Source organism: Hypomesus nipponensis, chromosome 24 (genome assembly GCF_054491055.1).
Source record: "Hypomesus nipponensis isolate SF chromosome 24, ASM5449105v1, whole genome shotgun sequence".
Lineage (NCBI taxonomy): Eukaryota > Metazoa > Chordata > Actinopteri > Osmeriformes > Osmeridae > Hypomesus > Hypomesus nipponensis.
Genome location: NC_140384.1, coordinates 10,545,001 through 10,556,863, shown reverse-complemented (window position 1 = coordinate 10,556,863; position 11,863 = coordinate 10,545,001). Strand labels below are relative to the sequence as shown.

The following is an 11,863-nucleotide window of genomic DNA, read 5'->3' as shown; positions in this document are numbered from 1 at the left end:
CTCTTTATTTTATTCATTCTCTCTCTCTCTCTCTCTCTCTCTCTCTCTCTCTCTCTCTCTCTCTCTCTCTCTCTCTCTCTCTCTCTGTCTCTCTGTCTCTCTCTTTATCTCTCTCTCTCTCTCTCTCTCTCTCTCTCTCAGGCTGTGGAAAACCCCAGAGCCAAACAATTACCTCCAATGCCAAGCCTCCTTCCACACAAAGACTACACCCACACTCCTCCACTGGAGTCACAGGGAAGTGTGTGTGTGATTGACTCACACAGCTAATGGTGAAGCCTAATTTCACTCCTCAGTATGACATAAACATTAAAAACCAGCGCCTGGGAAAGAGGGAGGGAGGGAGGGAGGGAGGGAGGGAGGGAGGGAGGGAGGGAGGGAGGGAGGGAGGGAGGGAGAGAGGGGGGAGGGGGGAGGGGGGAGGGGGGAGGGAGGAGAGGTGAGGAATTGAAGGGAGGAGCTGACAGCTGGACACGAGATAGAGGTGCAGAGAAAGGGGTCGCTTGGCCTTGATGAAATGTGTGTGTGTGTGTGAGTGTGTGTCCTTAACACAGGAAAGTGGCCGTTGGGCAATGCTGATGAGGATGTAATGCACACCACATGTAGTGTAGGAAAGGAGAGGACAGACAGGAGAAGAGTAAAGACGGGGGGAGGAGAGGAAAGGAGGGAGAGAGGAGAGGTGTGTTTTCAGTACAGCAGAATGTCCACTAGGTGGCCGAGGAAGGCTGGGCTACCCAGGGAGCGTTATTGTTTCTCAGTGTGGGCACAGACAAGGAAAGACCCCAGTTCAATCTCAATATTGTAATCCGGGATTAAGGGTGACAGATTAGGAAGTAATCCAGGAGGAACAGCACTGGGATTCTACCAGTCTGGACCTGTTGAGGGGAGATTGTTACAGGCTGTGTCACAAAGTGTTTGTGACATAGTCTGTAGTAACATCGTTTTTGTACTAAAATATACAATACAGCTGTTCTCACTTATTGTTACTCAACACACGTTGATTATTAAGACTCATTCATACATTTGCTGTATCAAGTTTGCTTCACGGTGAGGGTGTCTTGTAATTGCAGTTAACTACCACTAGATGTCCCCTTCTGCATTTGTAACATTGACTGACTTGAGAGGAGAGAGAAGAGGTTGACAACAGAGACACAATTCTGTTGACATATAGTCGTAACAAACACTCCAAAATCCTCCTCTTCCAGACCCTTAGTCTTTTGTCAGTAGAAATGGAGGAACTGGGTCGTTATTGACTAAAACATCCTGATCCTAGACGCCTGCCTCTGTCACGCTTTTCATCGTCCAGATGACACGGTCACTCAGGATATTAGATACATTTAAAAAATTAAAAATACTTTGACATGTTTGGCTGGCTAGGCTATTTGGTGACAGGAGGGTGTGTTGGTGATGGCATGCACGGACACAGAAACATCCGGATTAAAAGTGTGTGTGTGTGTGTGTGTGTGTGTGTGTGTGTGTGTGTGTGTGTGTGTGTGTGTGTGTGTGTGTGTGAGCTATGAAACGGTCAAATGAAAAGAGCAAATTGCTGCCCACGGGTGAGAAGATGCGTATAACTGTTTTTTTCTTCGTCTAATGAATTGAAACAATGATAGGCAAACTTTAAAACCAACTGGGCCTGATTAGTAGCTGGAAAAAGGTTTCAGGGCTGTGAATGATCAGAGTGTTGTTAGTTTTTAAATGAGCTGTGTTGCCGTTTGTTTTTCTGCGGTTTTAAGTCCTAAAAGGATGTTTTTATTGGCAGGGATAAACAACAACAAATGCCACAGCTTTTCTAGCTAAAATACAACCGGTTCTACATGCAGGAACGTTCAGCATGGAGCCTTCACAACACATTACACTCCTTCAGAAACCCAAGAGGCAAAAAACAAAAAAACAACAACACACATATATATATATATATATATATATATATATATATATATATATATATATATATATATATATATATATATATAACAACATCCCCATTATATATTCCATTATATATTCAACAATTTACTTTCCGACTTCTGCTTGCAGTTCCTCATTTCCTCCGCGGTTACGGCCGAACAACGGAGAGCGGCGGTTTGGATTGCGGTGACCCCGCGCGCCTCCGGGGATGATGGCAGTTGAAGAGGGGAGGAGGTAATGCCACTCTCCACTCGATAGATGAACTGATCGGTATTCCCCAGGTGGTCTGATCCCGGTACAGAAGCCGGCCGTCTGTACCCCCGGCGGGGCCTGTGTAGGGCTGGAGTCTGGGGGGCTGTTGGAGTCTGGGGGGATGCTACTGGATTGAGGAGGGCTGGATCGAGGAGGGATGCTTGGAGATTGTTAGTTGACCCCCATGTGGAAGTGAACCGTAAATCACGTATTCAGTCATTCGTCATGCAGTCGTTGTGTACTCATCAGGTCTGTGTATGTGTGTGTGTGTGTGTGGTTTTGGATCCACTCATCAAAACCAGATCTGGACATTCCAAAGCCCGTCTGCCAGACATCCACTGTCCAGGCCGTTTGGCTGAACTCTCCAGGAAACAAACCAATTCATACATGCGCCATAGTGTGGAAGAGAACTGTCTACATGAACTGGGTTATGTTAGGACACATGTTTACTCATCAAGACAACAGCAGACTAATCCTCTACAATATTTTCCAATCAATTCGTCCAGGGTCCGTTTTTCTGCCGTTGTTTAAATTTGAATATGTTATAAAGGCATTTCAATAAATTCACCAGTAGCCTACTTCGGATTGTACATGTGCGTAATTTGTTTATTTACTTTGTCAATACCGTGTTTTGTTGAAACATACGTTTTTATAAACGTTTTTACATCGCAGTAACGTTACATTCGTGGTTTTACTAACTGTTGCGCCTACGGCGCGTCCGCAAGCCGGTCGCTCTGCCAGTCCGTTTCTATATTAGTCTGAGTGGCTGTGGCGCGAGTTTATCCGGTAGATTAGACTCCTATGATCCTCTTAGCTCTATATGTCTCCGTCCCTGCCTTCATGTCCTCCTCTCCCATATTCTTCTGTCGTTTTTCAACTTGGGAAACTCGTGAAGAGACTCTGCGCGTAAAATCTGAAGCCGTATATGTCAGGATTCTATTTTTGATTCTTTTTTAACGACACTTGCCTCTACTGGTGCGCGAGCGACACTGGCAAAGCAACGGACTTCCGTTCTCTATTCTCATGAACGTCCTTTTGATCTTCATCAGTGTGTAATCTGATAAGTGACAAACCTAAGTGACGTTCACTTTGTTGATTTGCCTTTTGGGATACAGTTGCCACTTGTGAAACGGGCTGAATTTCCCCGAGAAACTTTATTTTTTTCCCTTCCAGTTTTTAATCAGTTTTGATAGTGCTTATTCTGAGGAACCCGTTTGCACGTGGTTTTATAATGAGAATTTGACCTTGGATAAAGAAGATATGGAGTTCACCTGTAAACAGACTTTGTTACTTCTGTTTTCGCTGTCCATTATCGACATCTCACTCTGTGTCCGCAAGACCAACGTACGGAGATCGGGTAAACAAACAATTTGATAATAATTGTTTAATAATTTATAAGAATAATTTAAAACTCATCACTCTAATGTAGCCTGAATGACAAAGGGAGTTAACAGCGGTTAGCGGTCTACTGTTTGTTATTATCACCTGCAGAGAACTGATCTCACGTTTTCCGTTATGAGAAGTAGCCTAATTACACTATACATAGCTTACATACAAAAAACTGGATATTATTTCACGTAACAGTATATATTTTTGTAATCACAGTTAGATGACAGTAAATGATTTGTGTGAATTGTTACAACTACAATGTTAAGTTAAACAATTAAGTCAACAGACTACTTTTAAGGTCGTTCCACACAGAAGCAGTCCTATAGGATCTGTAGGTTTTTTTCAGTGAAAGAAAAAAGGGGGGGGGGGGGGGGGTTGCGAGATGGCATAACTTTACCCGCCAGCATCACTATGGATACGACAAGTGACCCTGTCATTTCTGACTGTCAGTCTCGTCTGTTCCAGAAAAGTACAAAAGACAATACCTTTTGCATAGTAATTTAAACTGTGGGCTATAGCAATTACCTACGCAGTAATGCATGTTACTTTCCAGTGTTTCTCTTGAGACAGCCACCACTCCTATGAGGCTGACTAGCAAAACCCTTCTGTGTGAGGGAGGCACTGAGAGGGACTGGGCTCTGGAACTACCGAGGAAAGGAGGGTGGGAGAGGAGGGTGGGAGAGAAGGGGAGGAGTGGAGGGTGGGAGAGGAGTGGAGGGTGGGAGAGGAAGAGAGAGGAGTGGAGGGTGGGAGAGGAAGAGAGGGTGGGAGAGAAGGGGAGGAGTGGAGGGTGGGAGAGGAAGAGAGAGGAGTGGAGTGGAGGGAAGGAAGGAGGGGAGTGGAGGGTGGGAGAGGAAGAGAGGGTGGGAGAGGAGTGGAGAGGAGAGGAGTGGAGGGTGGGAGAGGAGTGGAGAGGAGAGGAGTGGAGGGTGGGAGAGGAGTGGAGAGGAGAGGAGTGGAGGGTGGGAGAGGAAGAGAGAGGAGAGGAGTGGAGAGAAGGGGAGGAGGGAAGGAGAGGTTGGGTTTGGATGTGAGGACTACTGACAGCTCAGACTCAGGTCTTGCCGAAAAAACACTCAGAGAGGGTAGACCTCGGTGCTCTCAGACGAAGCAGATTCTATTCTACTCTCCTCTGTTCTATTCTAGTCTGTTCTATTCCATACTGGGCAATTAAAATTCAATTTATTGTCTGTTCTGTCCAATTCAGGGACTTCAGTTCCTCCCCTCCCCTCCCCTCCCCTCCCCTCCCCTCCCCTCCCCTCCCCCTCCCCTCCCCTCCCCTCCCCTCCCCTCCCCTCCCCTCCCCTCCCCTCCCCTCCCCTCCTCTCTCTCCCGCTTCACACCCCAAGATTCACACACCTCTCAGTGTGTACATACCACACACACACACACTTTGGCAGACAAACCACTTATACCTGCCACAATACCTCCTCTGGAACACAATTACCAGTGAGATGATCATCATCACAATCCAGTTTCTATGCGCTGGGGAGTGTGTGTGTGTGTGTGTGTGTGTGTGTGTAATGACATCTCAAGGATGGCCATTGTGTGCCTCAGCAAGTCTTGAAGATTTTCCATTACGGGTTCAATCACCTCTGGATAGACAAGGCTGTGGACAACGGCACCTGTGCAAGACCATCACCTTCATCACCATCGTCTTCATCACCATCGTCTTCATCACCATCGTCTTCATCACCATCATCTTCATCACCATCATTTTCATCATCTGCCAGATGTCTCAACCTCCAGACCCAGAACAGGAAGTGGACAGTGAGCCTCCAGCGATGACTCGTCGCTCCACCGCCCTCCTGCTCCGCCATGCTGCTTGTCGCCTCTCTCACAGCACCCGGGCGTTGATGTGTGTGTTGGCTGTGTGCTGGATGAGTGAGGGCTGTAGAGACGTGTTGACACCACACCTAATGCTTTCCTGCTAGAAAGCTTGTTTGACATGTACTGGTTTAGCTCTCTTCTCTCTTTCTTTCTTTCTTTCTCTCTCTCTCTCTCTCTCTCTCTCTCTCTCTCTCTCTCTCTCTCTCTCTCTCTCTCTCTCTGTATCTCTCTGTATCTCTCTGTATCTCTCTCTCTGTATCTCTCTCTCTGTATCTCTCTCTCTGTATCTCTCTCTCTCTCTCTCTCTCTCTCTCTGTATCTCTCTCTGTGTATCTCTCTCTCTGTATCTCTCTCTCTCTCTGTCTATCTCTCTCTGTATCTCTCTCTCTGTCTCTCTCTCTCTCTCTCTCTCTCTCTCTCTCTCTCTCTTTCTCTCTTTGTCTCTGTCTCTGTCACTCTCTCTCTCCTTCACCCTATCTACTTTCATTCCAAGTCTCCTTTCTCATGAACGCATATTCCACAACTTCTCCACAGAACGTTGAAACACCCTTTAAAATAAAAGTTCCACCCGTTCCGTGACCTTGACCCTGAACCTGACCCTGACCTCGACCTTGTCTTCACTTCCTGTGTCCCAGAACGCCTCAGTCCTCCTCTGGACATCCAGCTGGAGACGGTAAACTGCACGGCCTTCAGCGTGCGATGGAAGATGCCTCGACGCCACGTCAGCACTATCACCGGCTACAAGGTACGTACGTGCTACAAAACAGCTAGCATAGCTGCTAGCCTGCTAACACTGGTTACAAGGTACGTACGTGCTACAAAACAGCTAGCATAGCTGCTAGCCTGCTAACACTGGTTACAAGTTACGTACGTGCTACAAAACAGCTAGCATAACTGCTAGCCTGCTAACACTGGTTACAAAGTACGAACATGCTAAAAAGCAGCTAGTATAGCTGCTAGCCTGCTAACACTGGTTACAAAGTACGTACATGCTACAAAACAGTTAGCCTGGCTGTTAACACTGGCTACAAGCAAAAATGTAATATAAGACCTAGCTAACACAGGTGACCGGGTAACTACATTTAAACACATAACACTGTTCTAGTTACACATGACACTGTGCGGTACTAGCACCAAGTCAGACTGCTTACATGGAAACAACAAATCCTGTTATTTCTCTTTGAAATAAATGGATAATGTCAAATTTAACACCAAGCACCTAACCTGCTTGAAATGCACAAGGAACCATTACAGACAATTTCATCCATCTCTCCTCAGAGAACACGGGCTGCGATCTGTTTGCATGACGACAGGGTCAAGGTGACGACAGGGTCAGGGTGACGACACGGTCAGGGTGACGACAGGGTCAGGGTGACGACACGGTCAGGGTGACGACAGCGTCAGGGTGACGACACGGTCAGGGTGACGACAGGGTCAGGGTGACGACAGGGTCAAGGTGATAACAGGGTCACATGTACAGTGTCACTTCTCAGTCTTGTTTGTTTGGAAGACAGCATTTAATATGTATCATTTAGACAGTGTCAGCCCTTTGATGGGCCATATGTCAGCGCTAAGAGGATCTGGAGGCCACACGGTGGGATTAGGTCCTTCTCGTTGGGCCACAGTTGGTTCCTTCTCATAATCCCTCTTCGGGGTAGTGTTTCCTCCTGTGGGGTCTGACATGTCACCACGGCCCTGCCTGTCACACGTGGTGGTTGTTGTTGTGTTGGTGAGGGTTGGATTTCCTGGGGTCTGTCTTTGAGGGAGAGGAAGGGTTCAGGGGTCCTGGGCTGTCCGTGGTGGAGACAAACTAGACTGGTTCTTGGTAGATTGTTTGTAGTATCGTGTATTACTGCCTTCTATATATATATATATATATATATATATATATATATATATATATATATATATATATATATATATATATATATATATATATAACTGTGCTTTGTGTGTGTGAGTGGTTGTATGTGACTGCCCACCTGTGTTTATATGTGTGTGTGTGTGTGTGTGTGTACCAGGTGTTTTATACAGAGGTGAGGAGTAACCGTCTGGTGGGTACGGCAGCCATCTTGGAAGTTCCCCTCAGTCTGGAGATGCTGACCACGGTGAGTACCGCCCTTAACAACACATCTGCATCACTACGGATACGTCACATTACCACGGATACGTCAAATGTTCTCGTGTTGATGAATGAGGATCCTGTTCTTACCCGTTGTTCCAGGGTCAGTTCGATGGCCAGGCTAACTAAGTATCACTTGATCTCCCTCTGTATTTGATGTTCCACAAACACACCCACCATAGCTGTCTCCTCATACTGCTTCTGCAGGACTGACCTTAGTGTAAGCCCCTGTCTGTGGTGCCCCCCCTCCCCCCCCCCTTCACCAGGACGTGGTGATCGGGAACCTGAAGGTGTCCACCTGGTACCGGGTGAGCGTGGGGGCATATGGGTGGGCGGGGGAGGGGAGACCCAGCATGCCCCGCGACGTCAGCACCGCAGCTCACGGTAACATCCTGTCAGACATCACAACCATCTATCCATCCATCCTCCCATCCTCCCACCCGTCCATCCATCCATCCATCCACACATCCATCCATCTATCTATCCACCCACCCACCCAGTGATTACATGTTCCATGTTCCATGTTCCATGTTCCATGTGTGGTTCCTCATCATCCCTCTGTGGTTCCTCCAGAGATGTGCATGCCCCCGTCGCCCCCCGCCCAGCCCTCCGTGGCCCCCGTGTCCGACACAGAACTGGCGCTGTCCTGGGCCGAGGGCGAGAGCGAGGGAAGCGCTCCCGTCCTCCACTTCCTGGTTGCATACATCAGGTGAGACGTCTCTCTGTGTGTGTGTGTGTCTCTGCTCCCCGCAAACCTTCTGGTTTGTAGCACAGTGAGCCCTTACCAGGTCTCATCCTGATTGGTTGACGGATACCGACTTCCTGTTTCTAAGCCAATGGGATTGGGATCTACACTTGTTTCTGTGGATTGTTTAGGTTGATGGATAAGACACAGAAAAAACCTTTGTTGGTGCAGTGGTCAACATTTCTTCCTCGGTAACCTTTGATAGACCTCCGCTGGTTGCAGTCTGGACCCAGGGTACGTTCATCCTCACCTGTCTGTACCCAGGGTACGTTCATCCTCTCCTGTCTGTACCCAGGAGACGTTCACGGTCTCCTGTCCTCCTCCTGGACACTGCTCCACCTCGCCTCCTCACATTAATCACAACAGGCTGGAAAAGGCCATTTCCATCTCTGTACTTTAGAGCTCAAATTCAGGTTTCCCATCACCTGCCTAGCTAGCATGTTGCTACTCTGGGCCACGCTAGCTAGCATGTTGCTACTCTGGGCCTCGCAAGCTAGCATGTTGCTACTCTGGGCCACGCTAGCTAGCATGTTGCTACTCTGGGCCACGCTAGCTAGCATGTTGCTACTCTGGGCCACGCTAGCTAGCAACTAACGACAGCACTGAAATCCATCATCTTTATTAGCCTTTAGCTTAGCTGTTAGCTGGGTCTCTCGGGGCATGTTAAAAGGGAGGACATGAAGGGGTCTGAGTGGAAAGACTTGTTTCCTCAGGAGTCGTAGGGGAGAAAGTCAGATGTCTCTTCTTTACACCTGAAATACCAACATTCTGTTGTCTGAAACACACTGTGTGAGGTGATCATGTCATCCTTGTTTAAAATGTTGATTCTGATAAAACTGTAACAGGAAAAAAAACCATGTCTTGCATAATGCATTACCATGGTTGTTCATTTACATTACATTTACATGTATTCATTTAGCAGACGTTTTTATCCAAAGCGACTTCCAAGAGAGAGCTGTTCATGGATATTGATGTTTATTTTGGGATTATTTGTCATCTTTACATTTAAAGATCTATCAGAATATGTTACAGGACTGCCTGTGTTTGTGTCTGGATGCATGATGGAGTGTGTGTGCGTGTGTGTGTGTGTGTGTGTGTGTGTGTGTGTGTGTGTGTGTGTGTGTGAGACCATTGAGAGTAGGGTCATAGAGGACATGAGAAATATTCCTTCTCCTCTCTGCATGATGTTTTGCAAATACATATTACACTGTCTCAGATTCCCAGACAAACACACACACACACACCCACCCACACACACACTTACTGTTATGCTGTACGCACGCACATCAGAGCCTCTGAAGGATGTGGAACAATGCTGCTGCTATGGTCAGACCAGGCATCAAACACCACCCTGATGAAAGCTGCCAGTGAGCCTGTCTGACTCTGGGTAGAGGAGGTCTGTGGAGTCCCACAGACTGTCTCTGGAGACGCTGTCTTCTAACGCCACATCTGGAACACACGCAAGCAACACACGCAGCTGTCAACAGAACGCAGCATCAGATCTGTTACAGGAACTCTGCATAACGGTCCTTCCATGGAATGGAATGGATTGATTTAATTCATCTATCTCCCTCTCTCTCTCCCTCTCTCTCTCTCTCTTTCTGTCTCTCTCTCTCTCTCTCTCTCTCTCTCTCTCTCTCTCTCTCTTTCTGTCTCTCTCTTTCTGTCTCTCTCTTTCTGTCTCTCTCTCTGTCTCTCTCTCTCTCTCTCTCTCTCTCTCTCTCTCTCTCTCTCTCTCTCTCTCTCTCTCTCTCTCTCTCTCTCTCTCTCTCCCCCCCCCCTCTCTCTCTCTCTCTCTCTCCAGACCAGAGATGGACACAGAGTGGACCTACATTCGGGAGCCCATTGAGGCTCGCTCCATGGTGATGCGGGGCCTGAGGCCTGACACAGAGTATCAGTTTGTGGTCCGGGCGGTCAACGCGCACGGCCTCAGTCCTCCCAGCCAGATCAACAACCCTGTGCGCACACTGGGTGAGACACACACCACTGTACACTCACACGCGTGTGTGTGTGTGTGCTGTCCTGTCTGTGCTCTGTGTGTGTGTGTGTTCTAAGCTGGATCAGTTCCAGGCACATTTACTGTATTGTCCTGTACGTTCACTTGGCCCCGGGAGAGGAAAGATTTTGGGCTGATTGGTATTGAAACACACACACACAAACACACACACACAGGCAGCACAGCAGTAATGTTATAATGGAGTGGGAGAACATGCCAGCCAAACAGTTTAAACTCAAACACTAATACCTCCTGCCATGAGCCAAGACCTAGTGTGTGTGTGTGTGTGTGTGTTGGCCCACCCAGCTTAACCTCCAGTGAACAGAGTCACCCGCCTTAGCCCTTTGTGTGTGTGAGAGTGTGTGGAAGTGCATGTGTGTGTGTGTGTGTGTGTAAGCATGTGTGTGTGCGTGCAAGTATGAGTGAGTATGTGTTTGTGTGCAATTGTGCGTGTGTGTGTGCGTGTGTGTGTTCTCCTCCCTCCTCTCCCTGGAGGGTCTGGGGGGGGAAGCTAGTTATCAACAAGTCTCACCACTACAGCGAGGCTTCTACATGGTTGATTGAATTAACAGTCTTAATCCCTAGTTTGTTAGGAGTGAGGTCTTCTCCCTCCCTCCCTCCCTCCCTCCCTCCCTCCCTCCCTCCCTCCCTCCCTCCCTCCCTCCCTCCCTCCCTCCCTCCCTCCCTCCCTCCCTCCCTCCCTCCCTCCCTCCCTCCCTCCCTCCCTCCCTCCCTCCCTCCCTCCCTCCCTCCCTCCCTCCCTCCCTCCCTCCCTCCCTCCCTCCTCCTCACAGCAGGAGGGAGCGGGTTAGGTCCCCGGTCTCATCAGACTAGATTAAGAACAGGCATGGCATGCCCCCCAACACACACACACACGCACACAAGCCCCCTGAAAAGATAAGTGTTGAGGTGGGGGTTGAGGGGAGCGTGTGTGTGTGTGTGTGTGTTGGCTGGGATGGACAGGGGGGTGGGGGTTGAGGGGAGCAGATTAGCTCTATTTGGTCTTTCCCAAACAGCCTGGTGTGCATGATGCACTTCTGGTCTGTTTATCACTTCAGCTGTACAATGTCACGAAGATCATGTTTTTGTCTGTCTGTGTGTGTGTGCGTGTGGTGGCCTGGTTTAGGCTCATGTTCTGCTCTAGGTAAAAGCTTCCACTATGTGGTTCACCAGCCTGGATACAGGGTTACAGGTAGACAACATTAAGATACTGTTGTCATTATCATCCTCGTCACTATCATAGCCATCATCATCATTGTCGTCCTCCATGGTGCTCGACCATCATTCAGATTTAGTCTGCTTTCTGTTTTAGGATCCTCTAATTCCCTCTCCTTTCAGTGTGTGTAAACAAGTTTTTAAAGGTTGAAAAAAAAAAAATTGAGCCAAATGTTTCATTTTCAGTTTTTTTGGAAAGGTTGAAAAAGTACAAAAGTGTCCCGGAGGTGTGTGCTATAATGGTCCTTGATGGGCCTGTGTTTCCTCAGCTACAGGCGTGGACGAGGTGGGCAGCGCGGGAGGTTACGGCCAGCGCTACGTCCCTGAGACGCTGAAGGAGGAGGGCTTTGATGTGGACAACTCTGACTACGACGTCTTCATAGAGGAGGTGGGAGTCACCTCGCCA

The 11,863-nt window shown here is 48.3% G+C and overlaps 1 protein-coding gene across 1 annotated transcript in view; it reads left to right on the top strand.

Moving 5' to 3' along the window:
- The first annotated feature begins 3,347 nt into the window (after positions 1 to 3,347).
- egflam (EGF-like, fibronectin type III and laminin G domains) overlaps positions 3,348 to 11,863 on the top strand; it is a 20,332-nt gene continuing 11,816 nt past the window's right edge. Inside the window, 8 exon segments of the mRNA XM_084690587.1 lie at positions 3,348 to 3,517; positions 6,015 to 6,124; positions 7,401 to 7,487; positions 7,604 to 7,630; positions 7,768 to 7,885; positions 8,075 to 8,210; positions 10,051 to 10,217; positions 11,733 to 11,845. Of these exon segments, the coding sequence (XP_084546713.1) occupies positions 3,421 to 3,517; positions 6,015 to 6,124; positions 7,401 to 7,487; positions 7,604 to 7,630; positions 7,768 to 7,885; positions 8,075 to 8,210; positions 10,051 to 10,217; positions 11,733 to 11,845 (855 nt within the window). The 5' untranslated portion in view covers positions 3,348 to 3,420.